Below are 24,684 nucleotides of genomic sequence, written 5' to 3' on the forward strand. Positions count from 1 at the left end.
GCTCAGATTTTTTATTGGCAACAAATATTGTCGGTTGTTTTCCTTGATGTAACAGGTTCATTTTTTTATTTTTGAGAAGAATATGTACTGAATATTTAATTTGAAATAACTGTTGTCTACCTGTCTGTCACTTCTTAAATACCAAGTGATGCTTTCTTGTTTCTGTGCTGGTTGGGGTTGGGAGCAGCCTTCTTTTCCTTTTCATCTGTAAAAATTCTATTTGTGCTTCACCACCCAGATGAAAGATTGCCTCTGCCTCCTGGAATCTCCCTCAAGGCTTCACATGATATCTTATTACATCTCTTTTTCAGGTTAGCTTAGCCAAGCAATAGTTTAGCTTCTGTTATGGTTATGATGGTTCTGCTAGGTTGTGACCTCAGTGAGGATTTATATCTTACTCACCTATGTTTCAGAGAAGGCAATGGCACCCCACTGCAGTACTCTTCCCTGGAAAATCCCATGGACGGAGGAGCCTGGTGGGCTGCAGTCCATGGGGTCGCTAAGAGTAGGACATGACTGAGCGACTTCACTTTCACTTTCATGCATTGGAGAAGGAAATGGCAACCCACTCCAGTGCTCTTGCCTGGAGAATCCCAGGGACGGCGGAGCCTGGTCGGCTGCCGTGTATGGGGTCACACAGAGTCGGACACGACTGAAGCGAGTTAGCAGCAGCAGCAGCAGCACCTATGTTTATCTGGCACTTAACATTGTGCTTAGCTCAGAGGAACACATTAAGTGCCAACTTCATATGGAAAAGGCAGTTTTGTTATTGATAGAATGGGGTTATTACACCACATTCACTGAGACTTGATGAAGCATGAAACTTCATGAAGAACCCTCTCCAGAGACCCATGGTCACCTTGTGCCTGCTTCACCAAGACAAAGTTTCCAAGCCAACTTTTAACTTTAATTCTTGAAAGCTATAATCTTTCAGGAGTCTTCCCTTGTTCAGTGTTTAAAGGTTCACAACAGATGTTCACATAGATATTTCATATATCATTTGCTCATGCAGACTGTATGATGGCTTAAATTTCAGGACGATGATGTTGTATATTTGTAGAAATTACTTTAACGCTTTCCCTTCTTGCTTTCTTAGGGAATTCCGAAATGACTTCCTCGAACTTCTCAGGAGACGCTTTGGTAAGCACCTTCAGTCTTGTGCACACAGTGCCTTTGTGATCTTCTATCTGCTCAGGGTCTGCTGTGTTGTACTTTGTTCTCAGGCACCAAGCGGGTTCACAACAACATTGTTTACAACGAGTACATCAGTCACCGGGAGCACATCCACATGAACGCCACGCAGTGGGAGACACTGACGGACTTCACCAAGTGGCTGGGCAGAGAGGGTGAGAGCAGGACGCGGCGCGAGCAGCCACCCCACGGCTGCACTGTGGTCCTGTGTCCCCTGCGCCGGTCGCTCGGTTGTGTCTGACTCTTTGTGACCCCGTGGATGGTAGTCCGCTAGATTCCTCTGTCCACTTTCTGTGTAAATTTATGGAAAAGAGGTTGAGTAGGGCAGTTAGAAACTAGTGGAAAGGAGTGACTCCTCCAGGGTTGCTTTTTTGCACTGCGGGTGTGTAAGGGCGTCTGGAGCCGTTCTCTTGATCATGCCAAGATTTATCACTGAAGCATCCACTCGTTAGGTTGAATATCAGTACCTGTCCTCTTCCAGTTTTTTCCCCCCACATTCATTTCCCCCCACTTTCACAAACTCTTGTTAAGGCAGTTTTTAAATTTGCTCCCTCTTTTCCCATTTCGAATAGGATAAAAAGTTCAGGAAAAGAAAAGAGGAAGAAATTTTTTTTATTGTTGTATTACTTATTCATTGTGTTTCTTTATTCCATTTTTGGGGGACGTTTTCTGCTAGTGAAGTCAGCAGGAATATCATGTACTCAGTGGATATTAAATGCCATAATTACTAAGCAGGATAATCCGTTTTTTAATGTTTTCCTTGTTTAAATGTGTTGGCGCAGCCTAGTCAAAAACCAAAACAATATTTTTTTCTATTTAAAAATATTAGAGAGAAAGTATTCCAATTAATATCTAAATGTCAGTAACTGTAAATATGGAAAATTCGCATACTGTATGAATTTGTGTATTTGAACATGTTTGAATGAGTGTACTTGAATGAAGGAGTAATTACTGCAGACAGATCACATTTATATTTGCTTTCAGCTTTGATTTTGTACAAAATTAATAGTATTGGTTACTTTTTTAAAGGTTTGTGCAAAGTGGATGAGACACCAAAAGGCTGGTATATTCAGTATATAGATAGGGACCCTGAAACAATCCGCCGGCAGCTGGAACTAGAGAAAAAGAAGAAGCAGGACCTCGATGATGAAGAAAAAACTGCCAAATTTATTCAAGAACAAGTAAGAAGAGGTCTGGAAGGAAAAGAGCAGGTGGGCATCATCCAGAGAAGCAACAGACAAAGGTCTGAAGAAGCACAATCACTTATTTGTTTACGCCTTGAACCTCATTTTGTAGGAGAAAGTGTGTGGCCTAGTATAAAAGCCCAGGTTGTGGAGTGGAGACAAACCTGGGTCACTTCCTGACTTCACGTGCTTTTGTAACTGTGTAATCTTCTAAACCTGTTTCCTCATCCCTAAAATAGAGTCAGTACCTAAAGTTGAAGACGTGAACAGGTCAGTCCAACTAATTGTAGCTAATGCAGTGCTGGGGAAGACCACAGTGTGTGGGAACACAGAGGGCTGGCACCCGCTCCAGCCTGGGGTGATGCAAGAACATTTAAAGGTAGATACAGCCCCTAGGCTGAGGAGTCTGGAGAAGTCACTGGGTCAAACCCAGGTGCACAGGGAGGGAAGGGATGATAAAGTTGTTTCAGGCGTTAGAATAACTAGATGGAGGTGTTTATTTCAGCAGATAGTTATGGGTCCCCTTTGTGTGCTGGGCGTTCTTATAGGCACTGGGGATACAGTAGTGGAGAGAAGGTGAAAACCCCTGCCTTGGAGGAGCTTGCACACTAGACGTGTGTGAGAGCAGGAAAACACAGCCTAGCGTGTGTGTGAAACCACTAGCCACTGAGTATTGTTAACAGCTTCTTATTGTGATGCAGCATGCGTTAAGTGTATGGCGTGTATGAATCTTACAGTTACACGTCCATCAACTTTTACGTATGTATGTGTCTTTAGATGAATGGATGGGTTGATCAAACTATAGATAAGTAGATGGTCCATGTGGCACCACCCAGATGAACATATTAAACATTTCCAGTATCCTAGAAGGTTCCCTCATGCCCATTCCTCACCAGTATACCTTGTCCCCAGAGAAGGAGGCACTGTTCCCACACACTATTATTCATTGTTGGTTAGTTTAACCTGTCTTTGAGCTCTGAAAGGATGGAATCATCCAGTATGTTGTCTTTTTTCTTTATGTATTCATTCTTTCATTTATTTTTATTGATGGTATTTGTGTCTGGCTTCCTTAGCTCAACGTAACATTCTGTGTGTGTCGTTCACCATGTCCTTTCCTATTAGTGCTTCTTTCTCTTTTTGGTTGATGTGTAACATTCCATTTTATGAATATAACAGTTTGTTTATCCATTCTCCTGTTGAGAAGCCTGTGGCTTGTTTCCAGCTCCTCCCACACCTCGCATAGGCTGTCTTTATTGGAAGATGTTTACAATACATGTAATCTCTTATTTAGTACCTTAACTGTTTTAGATAGTGAGTTATAATTTAGAGCTCTTGAATATTGTTAGTAAATGCACTGTGAACAAAACCTTCAGACTCTTTTTTTTTTTTTTAAGGAAGTCCCTGTTTTTACGGAATTAAGCAGAGAAAATGATGAAGAAAAAGGTACTTTTCTTCCTGTTTGAAAATGGATGCTTTTATATTGGCCCTGCCAAATACTAGCAACATGTTTGGGAACAGGACATATTACCTGGACTGCTTTATTCTCATTAGTAAAATGAAAAGGTCATAACAATGAATTAGATGGAATGCCTTCAGCAACAAATAACCAGACTGAGAAAAATTAGCCTCAATGGTAAGGAAGTACTTTGCCATACCACGACTCCAATTCCTAGAGATAGAGTGGTTCTGGATGTCACACTGTCAGCAACTGGACATAAGGTGGCTGCCAGCACTCCAGCCATCATATGCAGATCCAGCCTGTCCAGAGGAAAATAGAGAGCCTGTTTCTCTTCTGGAGTCCCCTGTGAGCAAGTAAGCTTTTCCTAGAAGACCTTCTACCTAGCAGCAGACTTCCTTTTGAATGTCATTGGTCAGACTGTATCTCGTGTCCACCTCAAAAACAGTTACTGGGAAAGGAAATGGAATGATTTTGATAAAGAATCATACTTATTCCCTCCCACAGGTCCAACCTCCTAGTCCCATCCCCTTGGGTGTTAGGTTTTCAACTTTTGGATTTGGGAGAGGACACACCCCTTCAGACCATAGCATCCTCCAAGCGTATGTGTGAGGCCTTCAGACACCCAAACAAAATGGGATTTCTGTTACCAAGGGGAGAGGGGAGGCAGAGTGGGAAAGGGGCCAAGGCACATGCTCTATCCAGTGAAGGTCTCTCCCTGCTCTGTAAGCACCACTTCAGTATATTTTTCAGGAGTTTATGATCTCTGGGTAGGAGCATTCCAGCTCTCATTTATTCAAAATGTCCATGAATTTCTGTGTGGCTTCTTTGTGGTATTTACCTGATGTTTTGCTAGAATTTTCCCCAAATATATATCAAATACTAGTTCTTTTCTTCCAGTTACATTTAATCTGAATAAAGGAGCCTGCAGTTCAGGAGCAGCATCTTCCAAGTCAAGGTGAGCCACATGGACAGGTATCTTAGAACTTGAGAGTTTGGGTGGAATGTTGATAACTACTTAAAAGGTGCAGGATTGTGAGTTATTTTTTCTAGTTCTTTTTCATCTCTTTTTGTTTTGTTTAATGGTTGATTGATTTTTTTCTTAGAAACTTTTTTTCTTATTTGTCTGTGATGAGCTGATTCTGTTTTTTGAGGAAAGGCTCATTTTTTTATTAAAATGTTTCACATGGTAAACATTTACTTCTCCCTGACTTCTCCACTCAATGGTTCTTTCTGTGCTATGGCAGTATTTATTTTTTTTATCATAGCTTGCTGTGTTAGCTGGGGTATATACACTTTTTGTTTTACCTGCTCTATTATGATTTTCTGAGAACAGAGACTTAACTTCTCCAGCTGTCTCCTTAGTGCCTGGTAAGGTATAAATGTGCTAGTAGACACTCAGTAGCAATTGCCTTCCCTTCTAAAGGGTGTGGTACTGAGCCGGAGCCGACCAGCCTTTTCTGTGAAGGGCCACATAGTGAGTATGTTAAACTTGGTTGGCTGTGTGTCTGTCACCACTTCACTTAACTGTGCTATCAGACTGAGGAAGCAGCCACAGACAGTGCGTGAGCGAATGAGCCCAGCTGTGTTCCAGTTGGCTCTCATTCATAAAAGCCGACAGTAGACTGGATCTGGCCTCAGACTGTCATGTATCAAGCCCTGGGATGGCCCGTGGTCAGGTGTCTGTGTCTGCCCTTCATGCTCTCTTTTCTCAAGGGCCTCGTGTGTTCCATCAGATATGCGCGTGCTGCCTGTTGTGTGCGGTGCACTCAGCTTTAGTCATGGAGGTTTAAGGACGGATAGGATTTTCAGGAGGACACTGGTGTCTGGTGGAATTTATCTTTTGAGCTGGGTCATATTTGCTATTTTCCTTCATATTCTACGTAATGCTTATTTCTGTGCTGTGCTTAGTCACTCAGTCTTGTCCGACTCTTTGCAACCCCATTGACTGTAGCCCACCGGGCCCTTCTGTCCATGGGGATTCTCCAGACAAGAATATTGCAGTGGGTTGCCATTTCCTTCTGCAGGAGATCTTCCCAACCCAGGGATCAAACCCAGGTTTCCCGCATTGCAGGCAGATTCTTTTTCTGAATCACCAGGGAAGCCCGATTTAACCTAACTCAGTTTTTTGTTTTGGGAGAGGGTTTTTTGTTGTTGTTGTTGGCTGTTTTGTTTTGTTTTGTTTTTTTTGGTTGATCACAATGGTATATAATTCAGTGGCATTAAGTAGATTCACACTGTGGTACATCCATCTCCATAACTTTCCATCACCCCACACTGAAACTCTGCACTCTAACAAATAGCCCCCCACTGCCCCTCCCCTCCGTCCCTGGTTGCCTTTGTTCTGCTCACCTGTCTTTATGGATCTGAGCAGAATCGTACAGTATTTGTCTGTTCGTGTCTGGCTTCTTTCACGTAGCACAACATCTTCAAGGTGTCTCCATGTCTTGGCTTGGGTCAGCGTTTCTTTGTTCTTTAGTCTTGATGGAAATGTCCCCTTGTGCGTGTCGACCGCATTTTGTTCACCCAGCCATCCATCGTGAGCGTTTGAGTTGTTTTCACCTTTTGGTGCTTGTGGTTAATGCTCTTCTGAACGTCAGTGTACAAATATCTGTTCACATTCCTGCTTTCAGTTCCTTTGGCTGTTTATCCAGAAGTGGATTTGCTGGATTATATGGTCATTCTCTGTTTAATTTTTAAAAGGTTTTCCACAACAGCTGTACCATCTTACCTTCCTACCAGCATTGGCACAAGGGGCTCCAGTTTCTCCACATCCTTGCGAACATTTGTTATTTTCTGTGTTTTTTTTTAATAGTAGCAGCCTAATGAGTGTGTTTCATTTTGGTTTTGATTCGCATTTCCCTAATGATTAGTGATGGTAAGGATCTTTTCATGAACTTTTTGGCCATTTATAATCTTTGGAGAATCACTTATTGCCCATTTTTTAACTGGGTTTGTTTATTATTCAGCTTAGTTTTAAGAAAAAGTAACAGCTTTAGTACAACTCAGTTTCATTTTTTGTAAATATGACAAAATAATTAATTAGACTGGTAGGGTTCAGTGAGTCAGCAAATATTAATGGAGCATGTATTTGAGTCACAACATAGTTACTACTACTTTACAGGGGGGGAAATATATATATATATGTAGTCTCTCCCCTCCTGTGAGAGAGGAATCATATATACAAAGCGTTTTATATGAGGTGGAGTGGGGTGCCTGCCCCAAAGTGCTCTGGCAGTTCAAAAAAGGACACGATCCATGAAGTCTCATGAAGAATGGATCTTAAAGAATTTTGACAAATGGAAATAAATGGAGAGACTATTTTAGGTACAAAGAGGCATGTGCAGAATTACAGAGGCTTGTGGACAGGCATGGCTCAGTCAATAGCAAATTGTTCAGAATGACGAGTATACACAGTAAATCGGGGATGGTGTTCAGGGGCCAGTGGTGACAGTTGTATAGTAGCACTCGAAAGTTGAGAATGTGTGCTGTGAAGACTTCAGGCAATCAGGAGTAATACAAAAATTCATACTGAATTTTGAAATCTTTGTTTTAAAAAAGTGGAACCAACAGCAATGTGCTGGACTTCTGCTGGCCGTTTTACAAACCTCTCACCTGGTTGATCCTTGCAGTCCAACTAGAGTTGGCCCACTTTACAATCCACGTTTATAGCTGGGGAACTGGGACGTAGGGAAAATTGCTCAGGGTCCTAGCAGAAGTAGAAAGAAACCCTCATGGCCCCAGCCCTGAGGCTGATGCTCTCGTCCATGGCTGGGTCACACAGGTAGAGTGGCACTGACTTGGGCCGGGGACAGGAAGGGCTCCATGTTCTCAGGGTGCTCCCAGTCCTATACATGAGGGACATGCCTGTCATTGTTTTGACTAATCTGCAGTTAACCGTGTTTAACAGGCTCCTTCTGTGTTGTTCCTTTTACCGTTATAAAGCCTGCACCTTTGCACAGTTTTTGTTAACAGCGCATTCCTCTTCCCCTCAGTTCTTTGGGACCAAGTGCCCTGAAAACAATTGGGACTGCAGCATCAGTGAAGCGGAAGGAGTCCTCCCAGAGCTTGGCTCCATCAAAGGAGAAGAAGAAGAAGAAGTCTGCCCTCGATGAAATCATGGAGGTGAGCTTTATGAACTGCTTGTCCACTCCAGCTATTCAGTGAACACAATGTGATTCCAACCAAGGAGGGTTAAACAGTTTCACCAATTATGAGATTAATACAAAGGGAGGAAAATGTACTCAGGCCAGATTAGGGGCGAAGAGCCCAGATGCAATTCCATCTGAGTGGAGCCGGAACCTATCCCTAGATAGGTGCCTCAGCTGCTGTCAGCAGAACTCTTCCTGAAATTGTGGTCAGTAGATTTTGTTTAGAAGGACCATCGTGGTGTTTGACGCCAGAAATAAAAGCTATGCTCACCTTTGGTGGCTCAGAAAATTGGCATCCTCCAGGGATCTCTTCTGTGGCCTCTTAACTTCCACTTAACACCTCCTAGCTGGGAAGAGAACATTTAGACATATTTTTAATTTGATTAAACCAGATAGCCAAATTTATGTGATATCATTGAAAACCTGTGATTATCTGACTTAGAGCTATACTTCTGCTTTAAATTTACCTGAAATTCTGGAGTTGTTCTACAGAAGGTTCTTAATATATGCCTAAATACACGTTTTTCCCTTTCACCCTCACCACCTTCCCTGATCAAAAAATTTATGAAATTTTCAAGTTATTTATGAAGAGAACGAATAAATGGGTACAGTTCAGTTCAGTTCAGTCGCTCAGTCGTGTCCAACTCATTGCGACCCCGTGAATCACAGCACGCCAGGCCTCCCTGTCCATCACCAAATCCCGGAGTTCACTCAAACTCATGTCCATCAAGTCGGTGATGCCATCCAGCCATCTCATTCTCTGTCGTCCCCGTCTCCTCCCACCCCCAATCCCTCCTAGCAGTGAGTCAACTCATCACATGAGGTGGCCAAAGTATTGGAGTTTCAGCTTTAGCATCAGTCCTTCCAATGAACACCCAGGATTGATCTCTGATTATTTTCCCTCTTAACATCATTTCCTCTGGGCTCAACCTTTTTCCTTCATTTGCGAAGGGATAGGAGGAAACTGGTCTTCTCTATTATTGGAAAAACACAAAATTCAGGGCGGTCAGTACAGCTTAAAGTATAACATATTGCATGTACACTGTGAGATGTGTCCATTCTAGCATTCAACCCATGCAGAGTTGCTGTTATGTGCTGGGCATCTTGCAGAGTCCTGCGTGTGTGGAGTAGGGAGAAAAACATGGACCCTGCGTGTCTTGGAGCTTTTGCTCTAGCAAAGAAGATATCCCAGACAAAGTGAACCAGTGGATGAGTAATTACAAAATGTGAAGCCCTAAGGAGATCTGAAGGCAGGGAGTGGGGAGACAGTTTGTTCCTAGCTGAGGTGGGGAAGATCTCTACTTCAGCCTCGGAAGGGAAGATCCACGTGGCTGGAGCCCAGTGAGCACCAGAGTGGTGGCATCTGGCGTTAGAGAAAGGGCAGCTCCGCAGAAGTCTTAGAGCCCATTTCGAATTTAATTAAGTGAAACAGAAAGCTGGATCTACCTGCTTAGAATATAACATGCCCAGTTTATAGAGTATTCTTTGTTCATATTGGGAAGTCAGCAGAATTAAAATGAAGTTTCAAATCAACCAAAGAATGGCATTGTTCGTTCCCTTTGACAGTTGATACTTAGGGTTAACTAAGCAGTTGAGAGAGAAAAAGGTGTGAGCTGCAGTTCTGCTGGTGGTCAGCACGTTTCCTTTTGGTCACCCTTTTGTTTGCATCTCTCCTGGTTGTGTTTTCCTTCTCCTTTATTTGACAGCTTTATCATCCTTGTCAAACAGGGAAGCTCCTTTCTGTCATCAAACTGTATACCCAAGCATAATGCTAGATTGGTCCATAAGAGTTACATTTTTACCCCTGAAAACATCACCTGTTTTCCTTCCCATGACAGTCTGGGGAAGGAAGGAGGGGTGGGACTGTGTGATGTCAGGCAGCCTCACAGTTTGACTTGATAGAGGCTGTTTATGTTTATCTTCTTGGTCAGTTGATTTGCCTGTTGCTTATTTTCAATCAAAAATAAATTGCAGAAAATGTTTATCAGAGCTTGCACATTATATCACTCTTCTGTGAAGTGTGTTTTATGGAGTTCTTTTGCTAAATAGAATGTTATTAGAAATAAACTGAATATTTTAAAGAGGTAACTGTTTGAATGTCTCCTGTGTCCTTCAGATTGAAGAGGAGAAGAAAAGAACTGCACGGACAGATTACTGGCTGCAACCTGTATGTATCCCACTGGGCCTTCTTACATCTAAGTGTGCTCTTACGTGTGTGCTAAGGTGATACAGTTGTGTCCAGCTCTTTGCGACCCAATGGATAGTAGCCTGCCAGGCTCCTCTGCCCATGGGATTCTCCAGGCAAGAATACTGGAATGGGCTGCCATGCCCTCCTCCAAGGGATCTCCCTGACCCAGGGATCAAACCCATGTCTCCTGTGTCTCCTGAATTGCAGGTGGATTCTTTACCACTGAGCCCAGTGTTCTTAAGTGAATGATTTAAATGGCCTTTGATATAAATGGCTAAATTTCTTAAATATCTGTCACCTTGGAGATACATTTATAACTTTAATGACTCGTCTGTGCATCTGCTCTGTAAAATCCTGGTTGTACCTTTGTTGGAGGGTGGCTTCCTGTTCTTGAGTTTAATGCCAAAGTTTTGGAAGGACCCCTTGAATTTAAGCCTAGAATTATTTTCTGTTTTTGCTGTTTGTGAAAGACCTAGACTAGTTGAGATTGGTAGGGAGAAGTGCTAGATTTCAGGGAACCTTCACTGTGGAAATCAGCCATGAGATATGCATTTTTTCCTCTTTGTAACCAACTGTGTTGAGTTAGAAAGAAGAAATGAAAGATTACTACGAAAATGTCTTGCCATTGTGCTGGGAAGGCTTCCAACTCCAAAGGGTCTTATTTAGACATCAGTTAACATTTTACTATGATTTTTTTTTTGTGAAAATGGTTTAAAATGTAGGATCAAAAGAGGAAAAGTAATTTATATTGTTTCTTCCATCTTTTTTTTTTTTCTAGGAAATCATAGTGAAAATTATAACCAAAAAACTTGGAGAGAAGTATCATAAGAAGAAGGGGATCGTAAAGGTACGACTGAAGTTAGGGGTGGAATTTGGGAAAGGAGCTGGTGGGGGGCTGAGCAAAGCCATCTTGATACTCCTCAAAAACCAAGTCCTAGCAGCAGAAGCAGTATGTCTAAGGTTTTTGATGGCTGACTGCACAATGGTTGGAGAAATATTCTGTTTGCAGCCATAGTATAAACTGTGGTTTGCTTTCTTACTGGAACAAATAGTATAGGTGCCCACGGCCATGTCTTAAAACAGTCTTTGGGACTCTATGGGAGAGGGTGAGGGTGGGATGATTTGGGAGAATGGCATTGAAACACGTATGTTGTCATATGTGAAACGAATCACTAGTTCAGGGTCAATGCATGTTATAGGATGCTCGGGGCTGGCATGCGGGGATGACCCAGAGGGGGAGGATAAAGGGAGGTGGGAGGGGGGTTCAGGAGGGGGAACTTATGTAAACCCGGGGCAAATTCATATCAATGTATGGCAAAACCAACCAATATAATATTGTAAAATAATTTGCCTCCAATAAAAAATAACTACAAAAAAAAAAAATTAAAAAAAAAAAAAAAAACTTCAGCGAGTACATCTTATGCATTCCCATTGTTGTTGACAGGCAACGTAATTGTGCCCTAGAGTTCCAAGGAGGACTTCCTTGTGTTTAACCTGAGAGGCCTATCTTGATTGCCCTAGGATTTTAAAATTTTAAAATCAGCTCTCTAGTCTTTTTCTTTCTTCTGCTTTCCCTAAGTATAGTTTCGTGCTAGCAGCCAGCCCTTGTGCCTGCATAAATTGCCCTCCTAATGTATTTAAACAACTGAGGGACTGAACTGAATGTATTTAAACAAGGCAGAATTGTTCCTTTCGCTATATGTCTTGAAGGCTTATTCTAAGATCGCCAGCCTTTCCCTTCCAAGTGAAAACCTCAACTAAACTTTGAATTGAACTCTTTAAGGACCATAGCCTGATCATATATGGCTTCTAGAAAATAAACTCCATTGATATTAATAGAAGGAGTTACTCTTAAAACAAGTTGCTCTTACTCTTTGATTAGAATTTCGTTTGTTTTCATTTATTTCTGTCCTTGGACTTCATATCGGCATCTCTCTTCTGTTACAAAAGTGTTGGTTTTACATGACAGGAAGTAATTGACAAATACACAGCTGTCGTAAAGATGATTGACTCTGGAGACAAGCTGAAACTTGACCAGACTCATCTAGAGACAGTCATTCCAGCACCAGGTAAATCACTCTGCAGACCCTTTAATACGTATACCATGGAAATAAGTGATTCCATTCCTACTGGACATTACTCAATAGTTCCAGATATGAGTTTCCTCTTTAGAAAAATGTAATCGCCTATTATAACCAGCTCCTGTTTGACTTGGTGATGAGGATGTTTACCAATCCTCTGAGGAAGCTGTTTTGTGGCATGAATAAATTTTCCCTTCCTAGAATCTATTTGTTTTTTTTTTTCCCCAGAAGCAAATCATAGATATATCTAGATAAAATCAATCGTGTTAGGATGATTATTAATGCCTTTGCTTAGCCATTTGAGATAGTAAAGTAAAAGTTAGTGTTATTTTGCTTTTCTGTTCCTTAACCATCTTACACATTTCTAGTGTAAATGCCACTGTGGTTAGGTTGTCTGCCTCTGACCCAAAACCCTTCATGGTATTATCATTGCTGGCACAGTGATAATGTTAGTCTCTCAAACTTGGGTTTATCAGATCAGATCCTGTTATTCTTTCTCCCTAAAACAAAATTCATTTTATGGATTAGGAATTTCGGACTTTTGTTTCAAAAGCTTTAGTGAGGTGTAACTGACATAAACTGCATCTGTATATAAGGTATATAATTTGATAAGTTACAGCACATACCTACTCCCATGAAAACCATCACTACCATCACATTAATGAATGTATCCATCACCCCCCGCAAAATTTCCCCATTTCCTTCATAACCCTTTGCTCCCTGCTGTCTCCCCTCTCCCCAAGGCAGCCACTAGTCTGCATTCCATCATATAGATTAGCTCTTATTTTTCTAGAATTTTATATAAGTAAAATCATATCATGTGTCCCGTGTTTCTGTCTGGCTTCTCTCACTAAGCACATTCATCCATTATTCTGGATTCATCCACCAGAATAATGTGTGCATCTGTACTCTATTCCGTTTTACTGCTGAGTATTTCATTATGTGGACATGCCAGCCTCTATCCAGTCACCTACCGATGGAAACTGGGGTTGTTTAAAGTTCTTGGCCATTATAAATAAAACTGCTACATGAACATTCATATACAGATCTTTATATAGATATAAGATTTCTTTTCTGAGAAAATTCTTAGAGATAGAATGGTTCAGTAGGCATTCGTTTACATTTTTATGAAACTAACAACCATCTTGTGATTTTAAAAAGAGACAAAGTAAGCTGAATTTTTTTCTGGTTATTTATGGGCTCTGGGCATCCCCTTCAAGAACCTTATGCTCTTTGGTCTTGAATTAAAACATCCCTTAGCAAATAAGTGGAAAAAATGAGGAGTCTGATAATGTGATGGTGATCAAAGTATCTACAAACTGTACTTTAGAATCATACAGATAATAAATGATTAAGAACTTGCATTGTGTTGATGCAATGCAATTATGTTTGGCTGTAAGAAAGTAGAAGAAAGTGGCATTTTCTTTGTATTAAGTGTTAACTCTTTTTCTGTTACAGGAAAAAGAATCCTCGTTTTAAATGGAGGCTACAGAGGAAATGAAGGCACCCTAGAATCCATCAATGAGAAGACTTTTTCTGCTACTGTAGTCATTGAAACTGTGAGTATGTTTACAGAAAGACAAATTTCAAGATGCTCTTAAAATGTGCCATGGTTTTTGTCATTGATTTGGTGTTTTACGAGTTTGGGTGTTCTGTTTGTATTCTCTCCTGTTTGGAAATGTGTAAGGTTCCCCCCCCACCGCTGCCCCGCCCCTTATTTTTAAGAGTTTTTTGATGTGGAACATTTTTAAAAGTCTTTACTTAATTTGTTGCACTATTGCTTCTGTTTTATGTTTTGTTTTTTTTGGCTACAAGGCACGTGGGATCTGGGCTTCCCTGATACCTCAGTTGGTAAAGAATCCACCTGCAATGCAGGAGTGAAAGTGAAGTCGCTCAATCATGTCCGACTCTTTGCGACACCATGGACAGTAATTTACCAGGCTCCTTCGTCCATGGGATTTTCCAGGCACAAATACTAGAGTAGGTTGCCATTTCCTTCTGCAGGAGATCTTCCCGACCCAGGGACTGAACCCAGGTCTCCCACATTGTAGGCAGACACTTTACCGTCTGAGCCACCAGGGAAGTCCTGGTGGCAATGCAGAAGACCCCAGTTCAATTCCTAGGTTGGGAAGATCCTCTAGAGAAGGGATAGGTTACCTACTCCAGTATTCTTGGGCTTCCCTTGTGGCTCAGCTGGTAAAGAATCTGCCTGCAGTATGGGAGACCTGAGTTCGATCCTTGAGTTGAGAAGATCCCCTAGAGAAGGGAAAGGCTAGTCATTCCAGTATTCTGGCCTGGAGAATTCCATGGACTAGTCCATGGGATCTCAAAGAGTCAGATGTGACTGAATTTCACTTCATGTAGGGTCTTAGCTCCCCAACCAGGGATCGAACCCACAGCCCCTGCCTTGGAAGAGGGTTTCTTAACCACTGGGCCACCAGGGAAGTCCCTGTATAAGCCTGTTTTCTTTAATAACTGACATTGCTGAAGCAGTTTAAGCAGTTTATCTTCTGATTACAAAAGAAATACCATACATACTTGTCTTTATCTGTTCACACTTCTATAACAAAATACCATAGACCAGGGTGACTTTAGAAACAACAGAAATTTACTCCTCACGTTCTGGAGGCCAGAAGTTTAACACCAAGGTTCAGGCAGAGCTGGGTGTCTGCTGAGGGTCTGTGTCCTGGGGCGGGGAGCTCTCTGGGGTCCCTTTTAGGGGCACTAATCCCATCCTCAAGGGCTCTGCCCTTGTGAGCTCATCACCTCCTAACACCATCACATTTTAATGTATTGAATCAATTTGGAGTGGGACACAAACAATACTGCAGCAATACTCTTGTATAAAAGCTGAAAATTACAATTTAATATAAATACTTTAAAAAAATTGCCCATAAGCCTCCAGGCAAATGATAACCTCCATTAATATTTTGTCTGTTTTTTCCACCGTCTTTGTATTTTATAAAATTGGTTATAATATATATAGTTTTGTATCCCAGTTTTTTCCCCCTCATATCTAATATAAACTTAATCTGCCAGAGTGTAATTAGTGAGGAATGTATAGTCATGATTAACGGGGGAAAGCCACAGAGATCAATAATTTTTCAGTGTTCTTCCTTCTTTCATAAAGGATTTAAGGTAGGCAAGATCAATAAAGGAATCAATTTACAGGAATTTAATAAAGGATCAATTTACAGGAATTTAAGTAAAATTGCTAATTCATTTAGAGTTGGTTCACTGACAGTTCTGCTCACAAGAGTGAGACCTGACCTGTCTTCAAAGGAAGGATCTGAGACTGGGTTTTAGATCCTCACACTGCTGCACCGTGTCATCGTTATCACAGCAGCATGACGGGCTGCGTGTGGAGGGTGCGTGGCCTGGGCGAGCCCCGTGCCACCCCTGTCCCGTGGGCTGCGTGTGGAGGGTGTGTGGCCTGCGCGAGCCCCGTGTCACTCCTGTCCCGTGGGCTGCGTGTGGAGGGTGCGTGGCCTGCGCGAGCCCCGTGTCACTCCTGTCCCGTGGGCTGCGTGTGGAGGGTGCGTGGCCTAGGCGAGCCCCGTGTCACTCCTGTCTGTGGGCTGCGTGTGGAGGGTGCGTGGCCTGGGCGAGCCCCGTGTCACTCCTGTCCCATGGACTGCGTGTGGAGGGTGCATATAGAAGGCTGCATGTGGAGAGTGCATGGCCTGGGCGAGCCCCGTGCCACCCTGTCCGTAGGCTGCACGTTTAGGGTGCGTGGCCTGGGCGAGCCCTGTGCCACCCTGTCCATGGGCTGCGTGTGGAGGGTGCATGGCCTGGGCGAGCCCTGTGTCACTCCTGTCCCATGGGCTGCGTATGGAGGGTGCATTTAGAAGGCTGCATGTGGAGGGTGTGTGGGCTGGACAAGCCCTGTGCCACCCCTGTCTGTGGGCTGCGTGTGGAGGGTGCGTGGCCTGGGCGAGCCCTGTGTCACTCCTGTCCCATGGGCTGCGTGTGGAGGGTGCATTTAGAAGGCTGCATGTGGAGGGTGTGTGGGCTGGACAAGCCCTGTGCCACCCCTGTCTGTGGGCTGCGTGTGGAGGGTGCATGGCCTGGGCGAGCCCCGTGCCACCCCTGTCTATGGGCTGCGTGTGGAGGGTGCGTGGCCTGGGCGAGCCCTGTGTCACTCCTGTCCCATGGGCTGCGTGTGGAGGGTGCATTTAGAAGGCTGCATGTGGAGGGTGTGTGGGCTGGACAAGCCCTGTGCCACCCCTGTCTGTGGGCTGCGTGTGGAGGGTGCATGGCCTGGGTGAGCCCCGTGCCACTCCTGTCCGTTCCGTGGGCTGGAGCGCCGTCTCACACCACGCCTGACCAGGGGGTGTGGGAGGGGGACAGGAGGTACTGACTAGCCAGCAGGTCTCCAGCACAGCATCTATTGGTAACGCATCCCACCCAGCATGAAGGAAACACGACCAGTTCCTGCCGAGGACGCCATAGGGTATTTTTTAAAAATTCAGAGTCATGAAAAACTGTCAGCCACCTTAGTGGTGTCTTAGGGATGTGAAAAGGCACATTGGCATCCTGAAGCACATGTCCTTTTCTTGTCTTGTAAGTTCATGTGTGTTTTTAACCACTTCTTCAATTATTTTAATTTGTAGGGCCCTTTAAAAGGACGCAGAGTTGAAGGAATTCAATACGAAGACATTTCTAAACTTGCCTGAGTTTGAAAATTTTTTAGCATCACATTAAAATCTTAAAGCATCAAATTGGTGTTCACCAAGACATTACAAGACTCTACTGTGTTAGGGTGTTTCTTTTGTATAAAACAAATGGATTTATTTAAATATTACTGTAGTTGTTTAGTCTAACTTATAGAAAAATCTAATTATGTCTCGTGAAGTATCAAAATTATGTAATTTTGTCCTTGTTGTTTTTGTTCTTTTGTAATACTTCCTTGATTTTTTAATCTATGTTAAAAGAATATTATTGTAAAGTGTTGGATATAGGACAGTGTAGAACTATTGTAGAACAAATCCTTCATATAACCTAAATTTGTATTTTCATCAGTAAAGTAGTAAAGTTGGATGTAATATAATTACATTTTTAGGAGTCAAACTATGAATAGAATATCTTTGTTGAGATTTAATTCACCCACTATACAATTTCACCCATTTAAAGTGGACATTTCAGTGGTTTTTAGAATATTTACAAAGTTGTTTGAAAATCATCATTGTCTAATTTGAGAATTTTCATCTCCTCAAAAGTAACCCAGGATCTATAGTCACTCCAGACTACTGGCAACCACTAATCTGCTTTCCATCTCTGTGAATTTGCCTGTCTTGGACATTTCACAGAAGTGGAATCATACGGTATGTGGTCTTTTATGACTAGCTTCTTACACAAAGCGTAGTGTTTTCAAGGGTTATCCATGTTGTCGCATGGGTCACTACCTCGTTTTCATTCAACAGTCATCTTTTGTATGGATATATAACACATTTTTTAAAAACTATTCTTGAGTTGATGGAATTGGATTGCTTCCGCTTTGAGGCGATTATGGATGACGCTGCTGTGAACACGCGTGTACGAGACTTTTTGTGGTCCTGCATTTTGAGATCCTGGGATTGGAGTCACTGTGTCACCCTGTCACTCACTCACGGTATACTGTGTCTAACAATTGAAGAGCCATTTCCATACGGAACGGCTCTCCCTGATTATGGTGCAGAAATAAAACATGATGCTTTTCACAGGCCTCCCCCAAATCTCTAAGTTTGGAATCAACTCAGTAGTTTGCTTCACAGAAAAAAGTTTTGTCCCTACCTCTCACATTGTCTTCTCCAACATCTTCCTGAAATTATCGCAAAATAAAGTAGCGTTATTGAGGTTACATTTTATTTTTTAAAAATCAAGTAGAATTGTTTTCCCTATAAGGTTTGAAAGGCCAGTATGGTTATATTAAGCAGAGTAACTGCAGACACCTAAAATCAAGTCTTATATTGACCTTTTTTTTTCTTTTTCTTTTTTTGGCTGCACCAGACAGCTTGCAAAATCTTAGTTCCCCAACCAGAAATCGAACCCCAGCCCCTGTGTAGTACAGAGTCCTGACCGCTGGACCACCAGGGAATTCCCTGACTTTTCTTTTTAAAACGTTGTAAGCTATTATTCTTTTTGAAAAATAGACTTTCTTTTTTAGAGCAGTTTTAGGTTCGCAGCAAAATTGAGCAGAATTGATGAACCTCCGCTGACCTGTCATCATCACTCAAAGTCCATGGTTTACATTAGGGTTCCCTCTTGGTGCTGTACATTCTGTGGGCTTGGACAAATTTGTGATGACATGCATCCACCATTATGGTACCGTACGAAATAGTTTCATTGTCTGAAAATCCACCTACTCATTTCCCTCCCTCCCCTACCTCCATCAGTCACTGATCTTTTCACTGTCTGCACAGTTTTGATCTCTCCAGAATGCCATCGTTGGACTCATACAGTATGTAAGCCTTTGCAGACTGGCTTCTTTTACTTAGTAACTAACGTGTTAAGTTTCCTCTGTGCATTTCTCACGACATGGTGGCTCATTTCTTTTTAGTGCTGAAGAATGTCACAGAATCTGGATGCACCACAGTTTACTTAGCCATTCACCTACTGAAGGACATCTAGGTTGCTTCCAAGTTTTGTCAGCTATGAATAAAGATGCTGTAAACCTCCATGTGTAGATTTTTGTGTAAACATAAGTTTTCAGCTCATTTGGGTAAATACCAAGGAGCGTGGTTACTGCATTGAGTGGTAAGAGTGACTTCCAAAGTCGCTGTTCCATCCTGCATTCCTACAGGCAATGAATGAGCGTTCCTGTTGCTCCACAGCGTCACCAGCATTTGGTGTTGTCTTGATTTTGACGATTCTAATAGGTGTGAAATAGTAGTATTTCATTGTTTTAATTTGCAATCCCTAACAACATACGATGTTGAGCATCTTTCTATATGTTTATTTGCCATCGGTATGTCTCCTTTGGTGAGTTGTCTAGTCAAGTCTTCTACCATTTTTAAATTGGGTCATTCACTTCCTTACTGTTGAGTTTCAAGAGTTCTTTGTATATTTTGGATGACAGTCTTATACCAGATATGATTTTTGAAAGTATTTTCTCTCAGTTTGTGGCTTCTCAGTTTTTGGAAGACTATTCTTTTTCACAGTCTTACTTGGGGTCATATAAAATTATTGGCATTGGTATCTTAGGAAACCTAATTCCTTGAGGTTTCTTCATTAGAAATGCCATTGGGTCCCATTGCTCTATTTGCTCATTTTCCCCTTATGTACTTCTTTAATTACTTTTTTATTTTGCTTTTTTGGCTGTGCCCCATGGCTTGTGGGATCTTAGTTCCCCAACCAGAGATGGAACCTGGGCCCCCTGCATTGGAAGAGCTGAGTCCTAACCACTGGGCCACTAAGGAGGTTTCCTACCCTTATGTGCTTCTAACTGCCTGTCAGTTTTTGCTGACATCTTTGAGTAAATTTATTCAACAAACATTTACTAAGTGCCTCTACAAGTAAACCATTGCAATAAGTGCTGGAGATAAAAGGGTGAGAAGCAGGTATAGGCCCAAGGTGGGTATAGCATAGGAACTGACAACATTCAGTGAATTGATACTCAAATGAAATGATTGGCTGATTGATCTGGAATAGCTGCTTAAAAACCTGCCCTGACTTTGCTGTCCCTCAGTGAGAAATAACCGCTGCCAGCATACACCTCAGTTCCTACTCTGTTAAAATGGGGTCTTAGGATTCAAACATAGGGCAGCTTTCATCGTAACATCACCATTAGGTAGACTGAAGTGCTCCTGAAATGTTAACTGAGTAATTGAATCATATGCCATTAAAGGAAACATCCTTGATTTTCCTTCCTCTTACAGTGGTTATTTCAGAAAAACTCACCCATATAGACTTTGCCAGTGTGAAAAAATGTTTGTTTGTTTTTTTGTTTGTCTGACCAGGAATCAAACCCAGGCCCCAGGAGCCAAGTTTAAACCACTGGACCACCAGGGAGTTCCCTGAAAAAGTGTTAAGGAAAGAATAAAAAATACTATTACAGCATATAGGCATTTTTATGTATCTAGCCATCCAGGTAAACTTCTACTTCGCTCTTACAGGGTCTTTAGGGTCATTTATATGTCTTTCAGATGGGATAAGGCTGAAGAGAAGATTCCTCTTTTGGTATTAAGTGATCCTTTAAAGGAAATAGAAGGATTTGCATAAGACCTCATACCCTTAGGTACTAAAATAACTTACTGATTCATTGTTCATTTTTTTTAATTTTTATTTTTATTGGAGGCTAATTATTTTACAATATTATATTGGTTGGTTTTGCCATACATTGACATGAATCTGCCCCGAGTGTACATGAGTTCCCCCTCCCCGAGGAAACCAGAATTGAAAGAGACACATGTACTCCAGTGTTCATCACAGCACTGTTTATAATAGCTAGGACATGGAAGCAACCTAGATGTCCATCTGCAGATGAATGGATAAGAAAGCTTTGGTACATATACACAATGGAGTATTATTCAGCCATTAAAAAGAATGCATTTGAACCAGTTCTAATGAGGTGGATGAAACTAGAGCCTATTATACAGAGTGAAGTAAGCCAGAAAGAAAAACACCAATACAATATACTAACGCATATATATGGAATTTAGAAAGATGCAAATCATTGTTCATTTTTACTGCACACTGAGACACTTTAACTCCCCTCCCCCCTTTTAAAAAGTTGTTTCTTTGTATTACCAATATTCCAAGTCTAAGAAACCTTGTTTAATTTTCAGTAATTGAACAACACAAATTTACCACAGGTATAATCTGAACCCAGTGTCTGCTTTTTCTCAAAGGGTTTCAGTTCTGACAATAAGACATAGGTATCTAATTGGTTTAACTAGGTTGATACTTAGGAAAAGCATTGAAGTCTGGCTACCTTTGTCTGAAAGATGGATATATCTGACAAATACTAGCCCGTATTGGGCTTCTCAGGTGGCACTAGTGGGAAAGAACCTGCCTGCCGATGCAGGAAATGCAAGAGACACAGGTTCAATCCCTGGGTTGGGAAGATCCCCTGGAGGAGGGCATGGCAACCCACTCCAGTATTCTCACCTGGAGAATCTCATGGACAGAGGAGCCAGGTGGCTGCAGCTGATGAGGTCACAAAGAGGTGGACGTGACAAGCAACTTAGCGTGCACACACAGAGCCCTGTCCTACCCCAGCTCTGGTGTGGTGGTGGTTTAGCTGCTAAATTGTGTCTGACTCTTTTGTGACCCCATAGGCTGTAGCTCCTCTGTCCATGGGATTTCCCAGGCAAGAATTCTGGAGTGGGCTGCCATTTCCTTCTCCAGGGGATCTTCCTGACCCAGGGATCAAACCTGCATCTCCTGGATCACCTGCATTGGCAGGAAGATTCTTTACCACCAAGCCACATACAGAATTAAATATTGACCAGTTACCAGTGGGTTCCAAGGTGCTTCATCAAATAAACAAACGTAGATATTACCAAGCTGTTTTTCTGCATCGCTGAGAGCACAGTATACTTTCAGAGGCTAGTCAAGAGGCAGTGGCATAGTTCCTTTCTTTCCAATGAGTCTCATTTATTTGGTGTCTTTTGAAATTCAAAACTGATTATTATAATTCAAAATTAATTATATAGAGAAGGCATTTTTCTAGTCTCAAGAGGGTCACATGAGTAGTATTAATAAGATTATTTTTATAGGCAATTTTAAAATACCAGCTATTAATAGAAGTTTTGATAACGTTTAAGGTTTTGATAACATGGGTTCAATTTTAAATCTAGTTTCTTTTTCTATGACTGTGTTGCTGAATACACTGCATGTAAATCTACACCCCAAGATTTTCATAATTGTTTTTAAACTACTGAGCACATGTAAAATACTAGGACTAGAAATAACCTTATATAGCTAAAGTAGTGGTTTTAGAGCAAAAATTTTTTACAAAGTAGCCATGATAAGAACCCACTTAGTAGATTTTTTTAAAAAATCATAGGTGGCATAGGTGACCAGTTTTTATAGATGAATGAAACTAAAAGGCAATACTGTTTACCTCTTCAGCACTGAGGTTATCTTTAGGTTACAGTAATAATCACATACATTTCATATTTTGCAATTATGTGCAAAGATAATCACCTGCTTTCTCAAATACTGGTTGAATACCTCCAAAAAAGTAGCTTTGTCTACTTTCTAAAATGAAAACTGGTTTTTGCCAAATTATACAGAGAAAGCTTCACAAAAATGTAATTTAAATTTTTTTCTAAAATGCAATTTTATCACTTAGGCCTTTGAACACATACCCATTTTCAGAATAGATTTAAAGGAAGATTATAAGCAAAGGAAATTACAGAATGACAATAGATCAGATTTGGACCAGCCTCGGAGAAGGCAATGGCAAGCCACTCCAGTACTCTTGCCTGGAAAATCGTATGGACAGAGGAGCCTGATGGGCTGCAGTCCATGGGGTCGATACTAGTCTGAGCGACTTCACTTTCACTTTTCACTTTCACACATTGGAGAAGGAAATGGCAGCCCACTCCAATGTTCTTGCCTGGAGAATCCCAGGGACGGCGGAGCCTGGTCGGCTGCCATCTATGAGGTGGCACAGAGTCGGACACGACTGAAGCGACTTAGCAGCAGTAGCAGCCATAATCACATGAGCCAATTCCTTACAACAGAGCTCTTCAACTTGAGCCTTGAGCAACACAGGTATGAACTGCATGGATTTTTTAAAAACCAAATATAGTACTTATATTTTCAATTTACAGATCTTTAAATGAACTAAGTGTGAGGAGAAGTTTGTGTCAGATTAAAGATCACACTACATGAAATCAAAAGAACTAGTGTTTGAGTCCTGGTTCATTCCAAACTGTTTCCATCTCCTTCCCTTGGGTGAGTCAGATGTCAATTCCTTTGTTTTTGAGACAGAGATAAAAGTTTGTGGGTTTTTGACTGTGGGATTTTGGCAGCCCCAAGCCCCACATTGTTCAAGGGCCAACAGTATATGTATGTGAGTGTATAGTGTGTGTATATATGTATATATGATGCAGCCATCCCACCAGTTCTCTTTCTCAGGAGAACCCTGACTAATATAGTCTTCCTGGACTAAGAAGGGTCTCTGAGGCCAGTACCACGGAGGGAAGTTTGATTAAGCATGATGGACTATCATAGGTATCTTAGCAAGGTTGGGTGACAGATTTATATATATATATGTATATAACTACAAAACAATTAAGGTAAGTGACTTCTTATTCAAAGTTCACCAGATAACCTCATAATTGAACTTCCTGTGTAACTGACCACCTAAAAATATATTCAGTTGTAAAGCCGAGGACCTGACACTCAACCATAGTGACGTCCTCCCAGTAAATGCCGAACCCAGGACTCTGTCCAGATGGTGGCTTGACTCGCCAAAGCAGCTTTCCTCTGCGCTTCAATTAACACAAATTCTCATCTGGAAACAACATCCTAAAACTTCTTGGCAAAGCATTTATTTTCTTCAGCTGGGTTAATAGGTTTTATCAACCACCTTGGTGTCTGGTTAGGTTCTGATTATTCAAACTCAAGAATGACTACAAAGGTGGCAGGAAAAAAAAAAAAAACTTTATTTTTTTACCCAGAATTTCCCCAGCTATAAACTTTTAGGTCGTCTGAGGAAGCTATAGAGCTGAGGCACAAAGTAATCCTTGTAATGCCCGTCAATGAAGCCCTTCCCACTGTTGTGCACAAACCAACAGGGAACATCCGTTCCAAACACTCTGTCCGTCCGGTAATCCTTCTGCAGGCCCCTGCGAGAAAACGTGAGCGTGGTTAGGCGGGGCCCGCCCGCACATCCAGAAAAGAGACACGCTCTCCCTCTCTGCTTTTTGCCCGCTTCTAGCACCATCTCTGGGCTTCCCAGTTGGCTTGGTGGTAAAGAACCCACTTGCCAATGCAGGAGATACCGGAGACTCAGGTTCCATCCCTGGGTCGGGAAGATCCCAAGGAAATGGCAACCACTCCAATATCCCTGCCTGGAAAATTCCATGGACAGAGGAGCCTGGCTGGCTACGTCTATGGGGTCGCAAAGAGTTGACGCACCTGAGTACACACGCAGCACTGTATCTGCTAACACCCCTCCCAGCCCCATTCCCCAAGTCGTACAAAATAACAGTCTGGGAGTTGGTTTAGAAAGAGAATAAGCAGCGTGTCCTTAGAAATTCAAATAACCTGTATAGAGATTGACTGGTATAGTCCCAGGAAAGTAAGGAGTACAAATTCACTTTCTTTTTTTCTTGTTTTTCACCTTCTACTTTGGCAGAGGGGAGGCCCAAGGATTTAGGGCCAGTCTTCTTTCTGGTCATGGGGCACACAAAGGCAAGGAAGCAGTGAGAACTGGCTGGCGGCTGTGTTCTCAAGGTCAGCTAGGGATAGTATAAGTCTCCAGATTAGCTCAAAGCAA

General features: G+C 42.0%; 2 protein-coding genes across 3 annotated transcripts in view; one reads left to right on the plus strand and one right to left on the minus strand.

Moving 5' to 3' along the window:
- Nucleotides 1–24,036, plus strand: part of KIN (Kin17 DNA and RNA binding protein) — a 29,335-nt gene extending 5,299 nt beyond the window's left edge. The window contains exons 3-13 of one of the 2 annotated variants that reach the window (XM_088844200.1): nucleotides 1,097–1,140; nucleotides 1,224–1,346; nucleotides 2,221–2,402; nucleotides 3,770–3,818; nucleotides 4,732–4,789; nucleotides 7,827–7,956; nucleotides 10,099–10,149; nucleotides 10,949–11,017; nucleotides 12,140–12,239; nucleotides 13,710–13,810; nucleotides 18,790–24,036. In XM_088844200.1, the coding sequence (XP_088700326.1) occupies nucleotides 1,097–1,140; nucleotides 1,224–1,346; nucleotides 2,221–2,402; nucleotides 3,770–3,818; nucleotides 4,732–4,789; nucleotides 7,827–7,956; nucleotides 10,099–10,149; nucleotides 10,949–11,017; nucleotides 12,140–12,239; nucleotides 13,710–13,810; nucleotides 18,790–18,795 (913 nt within the window). In that variant the 3' untranslated portion in view covers nucleotides 18,796–24,036. Of the gene's footprint in view, nucleotides 1–1,096; nucleotides 1,141–1,223; nucleotides 1,347–2,220; nucleotides 2,403–3,769; nucleotides 3,819–4,731; nucleotides 4,790–7,826; nucleotides 7,957–10,098; nucleotides 10,150–10,948; nucleotides 11,018–12,139; nucleotides 12,240–13,709; nucleotides 13,811–16,864; nucleotides 17,949–18,789 lie in introns of those variants that run through there. The other variant, XM_055427236.2, reaches the window with a different exon arrangement.
- Nucleotides 23,875–24,684, minus strand: part of ITIH2 (inter-alpha-trypsin inhibitor heavy chain 2) — a 29,892-nt gene continuing 29,082 nt past the window's right edge. Inside the window, exon 21 of the mRNA XM_055426120.2 lies at nucleotides 23,875–24,031. Within this exon, the coding sequence (XP_055282095.1) occupies nucleotides 23,875–24,031 (157 nt within the window). The remainder of the gene's footprint in view (nucleotides 24,032–24,684) is intronic.

Source organism: Moschus berezovskii, chromosome 15 (assembly GCF_049115385.1).
Source record: "Moschus berezovskii isolate FMDL1 chromosome 15, NW_MosBer_1.0, whole genome shotgun sequence".
NCBI classification, from domain to species: domain Eukaryota; kingdom Metazoa; phylum Chordata; class Mammalia; order Artiodactyla; family Moschidae; genus Moschus; species Moschus berezovskii.